The sequence below is a fragment of the Triturus cristatus genome, chromosome 4_2 (genome assembly GCF_964204655.1).
Source record: "Triturus cristatus chromosome 4_2, aTriCri1.1, whole genome shotgun sequence".
NCBI classification, from domain to species: domain Eukaryota; kingdom Metazoa; phylum Chordata; class Amphibia; order Caudata; family Salamandridae; genus Triturus; species Triturus cristatus.
The window spans coordinates 746,194,192-746,209,283 of NC_140586.1; the positions used below are offsets into that span (position 1 = coordinate 746,194,192).

The 15,092-nt window shown below is 42.2% G+C and overlaps 1 protein-coding gene across 2 annotated transcripts in view; it reads left to right on the top strand.

The window, feature by feature from the left end:
- FAF1 (Fas associated factor 1) overlaps positions 1–15,092 on the top strand; it is a 1,868,643-nt gene that overhangs the window by 1,002,350 nt on the left and 851,201 nt on the right. Inside the window, exon 10 of one of the 2 annotated variants that reach the window (XM_085602652.1) lies at positions 12,080–12,215. In XM_085602652.1, coding sequence (XP_085458778.1) covers positions 12,080–12,215 — 136 coding nt within the window. The remainder of the gene's footprint in view (positions 1–12,079; positions 12,216–15,092) is intronic. The other variant, XM_085602654.1, reaches the window with a different exon arrangement.

The following is a 15,092-nucleotide window of genomic DNA, read 5'->3' on the forward strand; positions in this document are numbered from 1 at the left end:
TACAGCAGACAGTAGAAAGTGGGCTTTTAGCAGAGAATATATATATATATATATATATATATATATATATATATATATATATATATATATATATATATATATATATATATAATGTCAGTTGTTACTTTTGGTTGCTCTTTTCCATGTATTAATGTATCCGAATGTAATTGGCACTACAACACGAGCCGTTACATTAATCCCTCACTTCCCTTAATGCCGCACAGCCCTGAAATCTAAAAAAAAAAGGAAAAAGCACTCTTTATTTCTAATCGCCATCCATCCTTGAACCCTAAAAAACCCCTTCACCTGTGAATATCAAAAATTCCTGAACCATAAAAACCCCTGACCACCTCTTAAACATCACCCATCCCATAACCCTTAAAAACCCTCTTCCCCTTAACACAACCTAGGCCTGTACCATAAAAACCCCTCTGTACCCTCACCTCAAACACCATCATCCCTGAACCCCAAAACTGCTCTTCCCCAATAATACAGCCAATCCCTGAAACCTAAAAACTCTCTCCACCTCGAAACACCACCCATCTCCTAACCCTAAAATCCTTTAGCAGTGGAGAAACACCACCCATGCCTGAATCCTAAAACAACGTTTCCATCCCTAATCATCAACTATATCAGAATCATAAAACTCCCTCTCCACCCGTGAACACAACCCATCCCTGAACCCTCCTCATCCATACCCTAAACAACACCCATCCCTTAATTTCTAAATCCCTCTCTACCCCTGAACACTACCCAACCCCCAACAGAATCAGTGTATAATTACCTGCATGCGAAGTAGCATCTCACTTTGTAGAAACATACGAAGCAATGCCCTCATAACCACCGGATGTAACAGTTGCGGTGACGTACAAACATTGAGCTAATTGTACGACTCCGTTAAAATACAGATGTTTAGGTAGCATACCAGCCAGAGGTGAAGCAGTCAGTAGTGCAGCAGGTCCAATGGCACTAGGCCTAGAGGTCTGAAGGGCCATCTGCACCAGAATGTTGGCTGTAGGTCGGCCCCTAACCATGGGAGCAGAGCCCATTTTGCTCTGTACACGTGGCTTCCTTGCTAAGCCGCTGCCAATGTAGCAGTGACCTAAAGAGTAAAGCTTTAAACCCTGCCATTTATACCGAGAAGTGTAACCCTTTCTCTGAGCTGCGTCCTTGCTCCATAGACCAAGGCTGGCATGTACAACGGTGGGGTTTGGCTTGGTATTTGTGTTCATTGGCAAAACACTCTCACTCATGGTTTATACATGGGGACCATGGTTGACGACGGTGTACTCATGCTAGGCTGCACTTGCCTCGGATAGGCCTTCAAATACAATCAGTCTTTTTTCAAGGTCATCTTCCACCATTCCTTTACAGCATCTCTCTTTGTGACCTTGCATCGCACTGCGGGTGTCTTTTAGACTTAATGTCCGCTCTAGGTCCTCTACTGATGACAACCGCCTCCGTTTTGACCGTAGTGTCCCCTTCCAGGCGAATTCTATGTCCGAGGATAGGTTAGAATGGAAAACTTAAATAAGCGATTGATAAACTCCTTTGAGCCTAGTGACAGACTGTGCATGTGTAGACATTCAGTGCCCTAATGCATTAAAAAACAAAAGTCTGACTATTCATTTCAGTCATTAATTCAATTTAATGTAATTAACTTTGCTGCTCAGCATTTGGAACAGTTTTGAATACCGTTAAAATGTATTTGACCACCGTATCACAACTAATGGACAGTTCGATAACGTTTTTTTCTTTATTAATAAAGAAAACATATTCTCTATGTTGAGATATTGGTTCCATTTATACACCTTTTGCTGGAGCATGTTTGTCATTCAGCGCTGCCAAGAAAGAATGGAATTGGTCTAATTAACCTTTACATTTATTTCTGTAATCACTTAATGAAAATGACATCCATTTCATTGCTGAAAAAATTCAATTAAACATCAATTATTTGTGGTGATGATAAACATTTTTCTTGGATCAGTTAACCGTCATCCTTGCGTTTGAAGTTTGGATTGATGTTTAAATGCTCAGATTGCTTGTGTATAATCCTAATTTCAATACTGCAAGCTAGACTATTTCTATTTGTTTTGTAGCTGGTATCATTTTCTAATATAGGCAAGGGCATAGTGAACCACCCTATACCAGCTTAGGCGGGGGTGCTACTGAGTCAGATTTATTCGTGTTTTGGCCCATCTCAACATTTAGCTTTGGCCACAGGTCATTGCAAGTCACACATTAAAACTAATAAACTCTGAAAGAATAAATTATGGTAACACAACTGTGTGATGGAGACCAAAAGAAAACCTTTTTAAAAGCAGGTTGAAACAGTGATAGATTGAAATACAAAGCATTAACATGACATGGCAGTAAAAGAGGCCAATGAAGTGAGACAGCGCAAAAGAAAACAAGTGCAATGCAAATAATGAAGGGAGGAAAAGGAAGCATGAAGGATCAAAGGTACAAATGAATACAGGAAATAAGGAGAAAAGATATAAAGAAAGAATGAAGAGTGAAAAGTAGAAAAATCAAGGAAAGGAAGAACGAAGGCAGAATAATATATTTGAAGAAATTTAAGATGAAAGGATGGATGATTGAAGGAAAGAAGAGAAAGAAAGAATTAACAGATAAAAGGAATACAAAAAGAAAAGCTGCAAAGAAAGTCTGAAAGAATACACAGAGCAGCATAAGAACAAACATATAAAGAAGGATGGAAAGCTAGAAAAAAGGGCTGATAGAATGAAAGACGAATGGACAAGAGGAAAGATAGATTGAAAGAACGAATGACATACACAATAAACAAAGATGATGGAAACAAGGAAAGGGAATTATAGAAAGAAAGAAGATAGAATGAATGAATGAGAGGTATAGGTCAGTACAGGCAAATGTGTCGTTTTTGGCCAAGTTCCTTTAAAATAATGCAATAATATTCATAATTTTCTACCAATTTTCCACAGAAGTACAATTCCCATGACCCTTCATAGGAAGGATTGGGATTGCTCACTCTACTCGCATATGTATTGCTATATATGAGTCAAAGTGGGGGGTGTTTTATTTTTCTGTCTACTCCCTTTTATCTACGTACTCAACTTACCAATGTTAAATGTTTATGTACCTGAAAAGGGAAATACTTGGGAAATGTGCATGCAGTTGTTCAAGTACCACTTAGGTATGTCACTTTAACCTTTGATTTTTAGGTTGAGCCTGCCACACAGCTGTCTCGTAGCAAAACACACAATGTGGGTTTACCCAGAAAATACAGGATTTGCAGCCCACCCATTACTTACCACTGTTTGACTTTATTGTAACTCTAATTTGCTTGATTTCTATTGTATTGCTTTCTTTGTTTCAGCAGGTCCATTTTGCGTTTGTCCCTTCCCTAGAACATAGCCTATTTACTATTTCTGACTGGTTGACTTGTATGCTTCCTTGGCTCACTTTTCTGTAGGCAATTCATGAAAGTTTGTGGTTTCTAGTGGTCGCCCCCATGTGCTTTTCTCCCCCCCCCCTTTACTATCAATTGTGCATGTGCTTTTCTCCCCCACACACATTGGTTTTACTTTCTCTTGCATGTGTGCTTCTCCCAACCTACATGTTCCTCTTTTTCACGTGTATTCACTCTCGTTTTCACACCCCACCCCACCCCCTCCCCAAACGGCTCATTCGTGCAATTTTTTTTTATTCACCAATCCATTTTGAATCAGTAAATAAAGCAAACAATGCTGTGTGTTTTTGCAGTCGTGCACATGTGTGTTGAACGCATGCACGCACCTACAGAATGACAAATGCCACATTAGTGCCATCCACCTTACATAATTGAATTTGAGCAATGGACAGGTGACTCTAAAGGGAAGATTAAACTCACTCAGCCTAAATAGCCCTCAAGGCGATAGGGGAAAGAGAAGGGAAACAGCAATTCACTCGTTAGAACCCTCCACCCCAAGTCCCCAAATCTCCAACATGAACTCAAGCTAAAGGGTAGGTAACCCTCAGCCCCAAATATTAAACACAGCTTGCCATAACACTATCATCCAGTTCCATCCACTGGTAGATTGTACAAAAAATCTGTATCCGAGTCCACCTGGGTGAAGACTGTTTCTTCTGTGCAAATCCACTCTCTGCTGCATTGGATAGCCAACGGATGCCACTATGCACTTATCATGCAAAGTACGCTAAGTTTCAAGGATCTTTTGAGCCTAGGTCTCTGGGCTGAGATCAAGTAAGAACAGGAGCTTGTAAGGACCCAGCATATCCCTGCCTAAGGGTACCCACCAGAAGACCTTACCACATCCATCACTATCTCAAAGAGTCCACCCAGAACAGCACATAAATCCTCCTTCAGGTCCTCAGGTTGGATCTGGGGTCTCCCCAAGATCCAGATTTGAGTCTCCCGCTGAAGATTGTCTGGCTGCCCATTCTTTGCTTCTAGCATCGCAACACCCTCAATCTCTTTAGACTTAGTCTTCGTAATCTCTCACCACAGTAGACATGCCCCCCTAAGTTTTCATCTTTATTTGTGAGAACTGCTCCCTCTCAACCCTGTCACTGTTAGCCAGTCCCTTCAGTTTATCCTCCACTGACCTTACTATCTTCATTGTCTTCTACGAACAGGTCTTTTAAGAAATATTTCCAACATCCTTGATGTCTTGTCCTGGTCCATGTTAAAGAAAAGTAGTTAGTAGCTTACTTTCACAACTATCTCTGTGTCTGGAAGGCTTTCAGTGCCAGCAAGATATGGGCATGCTTTAACAACTATTTCCATTCCTGACCATGAGAAATATAGTATATTAGCTGGATTCACAGATGTTTGCTTCATGCATTTGTTGTTTACTTTTCCCCAACAGCATGGAAAAACAACTAACAGTTTTTAATTGATTTCAGAATGTAATCCTTGGTAGACCTTGAGATTGTCCCTTCCCATAATCAGTTTAATAGCTTTTCCTGGTCAGTTATTTTGCCTTGTTTATACCTTCGATCCATTTGTTAGTTTTTACTTTTCTTTTCATTTGTGTTTTATGCAGCCCGTTTTGTAACTTGACCTTTGCTTACCACAATTTCTGTGTAATGGTGCATGCACCTCTTCATTACATGGAGCTAATTTAGGCAACTGTAACCTCCCCTTCTGTCGCTCCTGCTGAATTTGTCATTGCTGGTGAATGTGGGGTGCCATATTTGTCCTCTGAGGCTGTTGTGCATGGTTATTTTATAATAACACTGACATCAGCCTACCACATTCTTGGCTGGGGACATCCTTAATATCCTCGGCATAACTCATCTTAGCTTAAATTTCAAGTAGCTCCTTTAACATTGAGGTGATGAATCACAGTGCGACAGACATCTTTCTTTTTGTCACAAACAGTCATTTAAATGTTAAGACACACAATACCAATAAGGAACCACCAGTGCAATCAATTTGTTCTTGCCTTCACTTTTTTTTAAATACTGTTACACTCTTTAGCTTAATACTTTAGTAACCACCACTGGTACAGGGTCATTTGAAAACCTCATGTTAATCTTGAAATTGGCTTTAAGTATGGCATTCAAATGCTTCCTATATATCACTGTGATCCATGGCCGATTATCCAAGATTTTCAAGGTGCCCTCAAGAGAATTTAGGGAAACTTGTGGACATAGGAATATTTTCCAATGGTGGAGGTAGAAACATATTAAGATGAGATTCTTAGTTTGTCAAGAAGGCACTGCTGATGGAGCAGCTCATGATTGTGTTTGTCATCTTCACTTCTGAAATACAGGGACTGTGAGTTTTAGAAAGCCACATAAGTGATGTCTATATCTAGATGATTGTCTCAAACCCACAGGTAAGTCTGGAGAAGAGAGATGTATTTTACAGCTCAAGGTCCCTGTGGTCAGCTGGATATAAGACAACAATGGCCAACAAGTGTAAAATTGAGTCCTTCATTCCACGCACTTCAGCCAGTAAAAAAGGACACATTGAGAAAAAGATGCCCCCCAAGGACTTTTTTCGTTTACTAAACATGACCAGTTCAAAAACTGAGAATATTGAGACAATGAAGGGAGTAGAGAGCACCCGAAAAGGAATTGGCTAAAAGTATTTTGAAGGTACAAGTGCTGAAATCCTTGGAAAGGATCATAATGGAGGTAGTGCTGGAAATGAAGCATTCCATAGGCTGTGCATTGGCTAGCATGATGGAACTGAACGCTTGGATTAAGTTATTGGATAACCTGAGGAGGGGTGCCTACTAAATATTATCAGGAGTCTCATTAGCTATCTCTGTGGAGTCACAAGGGAGTCAGATAGAGGAGATAAGGATTTGGTTGATGTGCAGATGAATAGCAATGGGCGCATATACATTGTATTCTTGCTCCATTAGTAACGTCCACATAAGTTTTACGGGTCAATGCTGTCAACTCTCTAAGTTGGTCTGCTTGTAATTCTATCTACCTTTGTTATGTCTCTTCTATCTAGCTTTCTTTTTATAGCCAACTCACACCTGGGTTCTGTCTTCCAATGTTTTGTATGCTTCCCAAAGTAGTGTATGCGACAACACAGACCATATGGTGACTTTGAAGTAATTAGGCATGGCAGAGGTGGTCTCATTGTGTTTGAGTTCCCATGCATTTAGTCACCATGTTTATTCCATTGTGCCTAGTGTGTGCTACAGTTGTCATCAATAGGAGGTAGTGGTCAGATACACCTCCCACTAGGAATTCTAGACTTTCTATGTTGGGAGTCTCATTCTTTGGAATGAACAAGTTGCCCAGTCTGTAGAATGTCCTATGTGGCTCAGAGAAATATGAGCTCCAGATATCAACAAAACCAATGCCTTTTCCCACAGGTGTAATTGTGAAGGAGCATCTTTATTAGCTCTGGTCCCAAATGAATTTTCCATGGCTTTGAACATAAATTCATTGAAATATCTACCCCCCACATAACCTAATTGCTAGAACTCACAATCCAATCCAAACTATCCCTTCTTGTTAACTGTTAGCAGGCCATATCAATTATTACAAGGAAAATGGAACTTCCTGTAGGATGGAGAATAGTGCATCAAACAGGTAGTTAAACAAAGTAGTACTTTTACAGATAGCATATGTCTTAGTCATAATGTAGTTTTAGGGGATGCGTTCAGCAGTGAGATTTCCATCTCCCTATAATATCACATTACTTTAGCTAAAACACATCCCCACTGGGTTTTTAATATGCCCTTATCTTCATGAAGTGCATTATTGGCTAACCAAATTTCTTAACTTCTTATCCTCTCCCTGTCACCGTCCTTCTGATTTATGTGAATAGCAAAATACCAGGAAATCTGTTTCAACCTGCGAAACTCAAACTCACTGGCATAACCACCTTTCACTGACTTTGGTTCACAGACCAGCAAACAGTTCCTCCACTTTCCAATCATCTTTAAATCCTCAAATCCAATTTCGTCATTTCCTTTTAAAAGTTGCGCCACAAGCATTGCCACAAACAAGACATTTGCAGACATAGAAAAAAACTGTCCATTAATTACTGTGATTCTGTTTAAAAAATATATTTTGCCTCCCTTCGCAAACAAAAATACAATTTTAACTCCTGATAATCAGTTCAAGTCACAGGACAAAGCAATTCCGGTGGGTTTATGACCCAATGAACCCTGTGTGAACAGTTTTGTGCATTGAAAAGGTGATTTTGAAAGTTGTGCTTCCAGTGGGAACTAGTGGAGTTATTAAGATTTGACCCATGATGATCCAATTCTGACATTTGTCACCAATCAAGCTCTGGCATTTAGGGTGGTCTTGAGGGGTGAGATAGATGATTTAGCGAGACCGGTTAAGACTGTGTTCCCACTGTCAATATGTGAGAGAGCTAGTACTTGTATCAAGGATTTCAAGCCTGGTGTTCTTCATTTTCTTAAGAGGGTGCAGATGGTACACCGCTTTTGTTAGACTTTTGATGTGATTGGTGAAGCTCAACGTGCTATCAGGTCAGGACCTGTTAGACCTGACATCTTTTGGCATGTTTCCCCTTTTCTTTTTGCTTTCTGACCTCCCGGTTTTGATTCTGCTGGTTTAATGTCTCTGCGCACTTTCTCACTGCTGTTCAGTGTGAAAGTGCAAATGCTCCTATTGTAAATTGTGTTCTGGATTGGTGTTTCTATGATTGGCATATTTGATTTTCTGGTAAGTCCCTAGTGCACTGAGGGTGCCAGGGCCTGTAAATCAAATGCTGCTAGTTGGTCTGCAGCACTGATTGTGCCACCCACACAAGCAGCCCTGAAAAGGGTTCTCAGACCTGCCACTACAGTATCTGTGTGCAGTTTATAACTGCCAGGTCGACCTGGCAAGTGCACCCCTGTTCCTGGCCTTAATCTTTCCTTTACTTACATATACGTGACTCCTAGGGTAGGCCCAAGGTACCCCCTGTGGGCAGGGTGCTGTGTAAGTTAAAGGTAGGACAGGTACTAGTGCGTGGTAGTGAATTACAGTGTACTTCGTTTTTTACAATAGGATAGAATGTGAGTTTACTTATAACATCTTATAAGCATAACTTCCCATTGGGACAAGATAGGGAAATTGAGTTTTTATGCCTGGACTCCGAATGTAGAAATGCACCTTTTTAGTAAAGATGATTTTTATGTTCTGTGTTTGAAAATACCACTTTTAGAAAGTAAATATTTTCTTGCTTAGCCATCTTGTGTGCCTCTGCTGGGGTTGTGGATTGACTTTCTGGCTTTGGAGTGACGGGGGCTGAGGATGTGCATTCTCTACAGTTAGCCACTGGGCGGGGGGGCGAGGTGTGTCCTGCCTTTCCTGGATGAGTCGGGCTGGGCTGAATAGACTTGAGCTGCAATTAGAGTACAGGGAGGAGATTTCCTTGCACCTGAATGTGCCTGGTCTGCCTTTGACAATGCTTTCTCAAACTCCTGCCTTGAAGCTGGGCCAGAGAGTACAGAACTGTTTTTTGCTGAGCACAGACACACACTGCCACAAGAGAACAAAGGAATTGTGAGTATAAATATTGGGGCACAGACCCCAGAAATTTAAAACTCCCTCGAATCAAAGAACAATCCAAGAAGGAGAGCTGGAAGAGCTCCCAAGAGGAGTACTGCCCCTTTGCTGTGTTGTCGCTTTGTTGGGTTGGCCTGCAGTTGCTGCTTCTGCCCTGGGCTGTGACGGAATGATCTGAACTTTCTCTAACTTGTTGCTGAATATCTCCAAGGGCTTGTAACCAAGCTTGCCTCCTGGTCACGAAGTCTCAGAGACAGCAAAGACTTCACTCACCTCTATGCACTGCCTCTGGGACCGTGGGTTTCAGTTGCTGCAGAGGAGGAAAAGCAGCCGACTCCCATCACTGGCTCGGTGTCCTGAAGTCACAGCAGAGGGCACTGCTGCATCTTGCACCCCAACCCTGGTCTCACCGACAACGATGACTGTCGTCGCCACAGAGCCACCGCTTGCACCGTGACCTGTGGGCACTGCACGCCGCACTGCCTTGCTTCGCCTCGCTGCCCTGGTCTTATCAGCACGGTCACTGATCTTCAGCCGGCTCGGTCGCCTGCTCCACAATCTGTCAGTACTGCATCGAGCACCGCCCCACTTCACACCGCAGCCCTGGTCTCACCGATGCTGCTGGACGACCGTCTCTAAGCTGCTGCCTGCACTGCGACCTGAGGACACCACACGGCGCACTGCTACGCTTCGCATCGCCACTGCGACGGTTGTCAGATCCAGCGTCATCGGCTGCAACGAAAAAGGTACTGTTTACCTGTCTGTCGACTCTACCGCTGACCTGCTCTGACACGGTCAGCAGGAACTGTTGGATTCTGTTGTTTTCGGTATCGCAGTAGCACTCGATGGACCTACCGACTTCTTGCAACTGCATTTTTGGATTTATTCTTTCAAAGTGCATATTTTTAAGTACGGTATGCCGGATTTTTGTTGTTTTGGGCTTGTTTTGGATATATAAAAATATTGGATATTTTTCTAAACTGGTGTGGTGTCCTTTTGTGGTGTTTTCACTGTATTACTGTTAGTTATGTTCAAATGCTTTACACACCTCTGAAATAAGCCTGACTGCTCGTGCCAAGATACCAAGGGGGTGAGCAGGGGTTATTTTGGAAGTGTAACTCCCTTACCCTGACTAGGAAGAAGGATCCCTACTTGGACAAAGGTGCAGACCATTACCAACTAGAGACCCACATTTCTAAGAGGACCAAAGAGACTTGGCTGCTGGTGAGAGATGGGGCATTCTATTTAAGGGGGCTAATTCATTGAGCCATCTTTGTATTGATGGGTGAGGATTGCTTGAATGTAGAGCTGTGAGTTCATTCTTGTTGGAATTCAGTTTTTAGGCAAAGGCAGATGTCCATTTGATGAATCAATTAAGTAAGTTTTTATGGTGGCTCATGATTGGTAGATTAGATACCCAGAGGTAGAGTGGGGTATTCTTGTTTTATAAATCTAGTGTTGTGCCCTCCACTTGTGACAGGGGGTCTATGTAGACGTTAAACTGTGGGCGGATTTTAGATGATAATTGTGCTCTGGGAGTCAGGAAAGAGTGGAATCAATTAAATGCAGTATATTCAATGTCAATTAACTACTGTGCCTTCTGTGCCCATATATTCTAAGCAGAAGCATCAACCCACCAAATTCATATATGCATTATCGCATCAAATGTCCCCACAGGCAGGAACTGTTAACTATCAGCTGTCAGGGACGGGAAATGTTGGGCTCTTTGCAGTGCCGTCCTGTAATGTGACTGAGCAGTGTGGTGAGCACACACTCACTTCCACATATTCACCCACAAGCCCACACATATACTCCCACCCACCCATTCACATGTGCACTCACTCACACCCAACCATTCACAAGCACATATGCACACACCCATTCACTGCATACTTGCATGGATACACATACATTCACACAATCACTCACAAACATACACGAACCCCCCCCCCCCCTCCCCCCCCCCCCCTTTACATCGGGTGGCGGTAGGGACAGGCAGAAAGGCCTTGGTGCTTCCTGGAGGTTTTGGAAAAGGAAGGGATAGCCAGAAGATCCTTCTGCCTCCTCTCATTGACCAGCCATCTCATGGGTCAGCCAAGGTTCAGCCAGTGAGAGGGGGACCTTCCCCTAACTCTTAACAGAGTGAGACGTGGTCAGTTAGATTTCCCCACTCCACTCTTTGAGGAGGCGTCTTTTGGGGCTTAAACCTGAAGTTCACGTTTGATCTATCGGTGGCGCTCCCCCTCGTCACAAGAGTTCAGACCTCGGAGTGCTTTGCTGATGAGGTCACACCCTCAAGGCTGTGAAATCTTCAGTCGGGTTGCCAGGTGCCTGCCCTTTAGCTCATATAAATTACCTGGCTGCCTGACTTTAGCAGGAGGAGTGTCTGTCAGGTTGACCTTTGCTTGGTCTGACAGACACATCATGCTTGGAAAAGTAAAAGGGGTGTGGGGCCCTCTGCCCTTTATGACGAGCCGCGCCTGGGCCTCAGATATGCCAGTGTTTCATCACAGAGGAACTTGGGCCACTGGGATTTCTTTGACAACACGATAATCATTGTTTATGGCATGTCATGCGTATGTCAAGTAATCTTCCCCTTTGAAGAAAACAGCATGCATATTGTAGGCTATGAACATATTTGCAAGTAACCACTGCTTTGGTAGGAATCTTCACAAAAATAGTCCTGTTGCTGCAACAAAGCGCCCTGAACTCACAAAACGCTTCATTTCTTAATCAGCTACTTAAAGTACTCTAGACACCTACACAAACTAACATACGTTAATAATGTGGAACATTTTTGGGTTGATATCACTTGCTAAAGTGTTTCAGATGACGCTCTTTAATAATCGATCATGTTCATCTTTATAGCTGTACTGGAGAGTCTTTTACCTTTTGTTCAAAGTGTAACCTTTTTGTTTGATAAAAATTAAAGAACTTAAATGTAAACGGAGTTTCTTTTACCATTTCTTGACTGTTTTCTTGAGTATGCATTTACCATAATTTCATTAATATTAGAAACACTGAAAATGTATCTTTGCCTGTTTGATATGTTGGGAAGTCAGGGTGTCTACGTCACTGATGCGAGCCTGTTTGTTTCCTCCAGCAGAACGCAGACGTCCACATGGTGAGTGACAGCGACGGAGATGACTTTGAAGATGCCAGCGAGTTTGGTGTGGACGATGGAGAACTTTTCGGCACAACATCCGCCGCTTCCACCGCATTAAGAAAGTCTCCGATGAGTATGTATCGTGCTGCAGGGCTGGCAGCGTGGGATGTGGGTCCCAGGGCTTAACTTGTAAAGAAGGCGCGCCGGTGCCCAAAGCTCTGCTCCGAAGCACGCGGCTGATGCTATTATATGTTGGCGGGCGGGTACAGTCTTGAACCCCCGTCGTGCCTGACAGGCACTCTGCTCCTTCATCTCACTCTTGTGGGTTCCTCCTGTCTTCCATTGTGACGGGTTCCGTCTTGCTCTTCCTCCTTTGTCTTCTTTTCTATCTCTTGCCCTCTGTAAAGTGCCAGTCCCCAATAATGAGTGCCCGGGGCCCCACCAGCCACCACTGGCTCAAATTAAGTACTGGCGGGGCCTATTTTGCAGGTGTGGCTTGACCGTGCAACTGTCTGCAGACGTATTGTTATCAAAGCCTTACTATATATATGCAGTGAGCCTATGCCCACTTTTACTTATGTTATTGGCTCTTTGGTGTATCATTCCGCCTCCCTGCGAATTCTTCCATTGGAATGCATGGTGCTCTATTTTACATTTGACCAATATATTCAATCATCATTCTATTGGTCACAGTTATTGAATCTTCGGTATTCATTCAATTCATAACACAATCTCTTTTTGGCATTTTTTCCCCAGCGCTGTTAAATCCCACACGGCAGACTCTAATGTGGTCAACAATATTCATGCATACAACTTATATAATCAGCATATATGGGTGCCCCTGTATACGTTAGTTGGCCTTTAATGCAGGCTTATTGGCTTTGACAGTGAATGTTTTATTATGTATGTAGAAACCACTTAGGCATAGTAACAAATCAAACACAAGCCTACTGCTCCAGTTCTTTATGTTCAGGCGGCTGGTTTTTCCTGGCATTGCAAAATGTATTCCCCAAGTAATGCAAAGTGTAGACTTTAATTATCACGATGGGTATTTTTATTCTTGTTTTTGCAACTCTGCATATACGGAAGGAAACTTGATTAAATACTTTGTTGAAGTTAGCTTGATACATAGACCATTTAGGAGCTACGCAAACACAATTCTCTAATCCTTACTCATTTCAAAGGGTAAGCAATTCCCAAGTATGTTAACATGTACCTTAGAGGCCCCCAGTGGAATGGATCCATGGTCCCAAACAATGCTCATGTAATCCACTATGATGCTGCTATGAATGAATAGCAAAATAAAGATCTGTGACCTCCCCAGATCTGGTAATCAGGGGTCAAAACCGGTATAATTTCAGTTAACAAATGTGTTTTTACTAGGAATCAATTTATTTTCTTGACACAACTAGAAATGTAAGTATCTCAACATCTACTTCTATGGCTTTCTCAAACAAAACACAAAGCCACACAGCATCCACGGTATATAAATATGTTGCCAATCCTTTTCTGTACCGCACAAACCGACTAAACAAACCTTGTCAGAGCCAGTGGGTTTTACTTTTGGTAGCAGGTGTTGATCTGTTGTTATTGCCAGTGGGGTGTATCTGCCCCATGTGACCACCAGCCCTGCTTGCAAATGCAAATTGGCCACTTTGTAAAGACCTTATGTTTTAAAAAAAAAAAAATCTTTACAAGATGGCCGCCGTGCATCAACACAAATGCATGCTGGTCGTTCTGTAATGGATTTTCTAAAAGTATAACAAAATGTATTCCAGGGTGGCAAATATATAATATATATCCTGCATGGCGGACGCTTTGGTGTGGTTTACTGTTGACAATGAGCGGAAAGCAATTCTACAAGCATTGGCAAATCCATGTGTGTCAGGCCCAATTGAGGATTTTTTGATGTGATGCAATCCTGGGAGCTCATGAGGAAGGTTTTCTTTGGAGCCCAAGCACGTGTCAGTAAAGAAAGCAGAATATATATTGTAACTGATTGTTTTGCTGAAATATGTTTTTAAAGATTTTTATGATAAAGAAGATTTTTTCTAAAGAAATTCCCAACATAACACATATTTTGTTATGAGCTCCTGTGCGGCGTGGACATTGCTAGCTCAGATAAATTCTCTCAGTACTTCATTATACTAAAGTTAAGTGGTTGCTGATGCCCATTGCTAAATCCCAGCATCACAGATGGATTTTACCTGTGTTTCATCAGGAGGCGCCGAGTATTGGTAACAAAGCGTTGTCTCTAACAGAGAGCTCTAGCTATTTGTAGGTGAGACCTAAAAAATATGTGATCCGAGTCTTAAATCTCTCACGTCAAGAGATTAACAGGTCCCACTTATTTCGATCTTCCTTTCACTCGAAAGTCTCAACCATAATCATTCATTCAAGTGTCCTGTTGATACACAAAACTTACACCAACTTAAACAAGCATTTGCAGTGCAATAGGTGTTCCATTTGCGAGAGTTTAAGCTATTGACATTGTAAATGACAATGTCTTTTATTTATCTGTTTTGATAATTAACACATAAATAAAAGGCAATGTCGTTTACAATGCCAAAAGCTCAAACTCTTGTAAATGGAGTCCTATTGAATTTCAAAGAAGAGGCCGCCATTGTCCCGGGCTGCTTGGAAAGTGAAAGTGTGCATGGCACGCTGAATGTTCCAGGGAAGCATGACGTGCCTGCAGTAGGTTAATCTCTTTAAAGAAAATAGTGCATACAGACTTAATAAGACGTACAGTGTAACAAACAAAGTAAAAGGACAAGTCATCATGGGACGTTACAAATTAAGACAAGGCTGTACTAAGCAGGGACTAACAAGCCTATAAATGAATCAGAAGCCAGCATTTAGAAAGGACAGCGACACAAGCCAATGACAAATAAGAGTGGAGAGTTGGCGGGGCTTCAAGTCAATACTCAAATACAACATGCCACGCAGAGCAGCACATGCGCCGCCCAGGCTCGACCTAAAAAGAAAGTAATATGGAACTCACCATGTC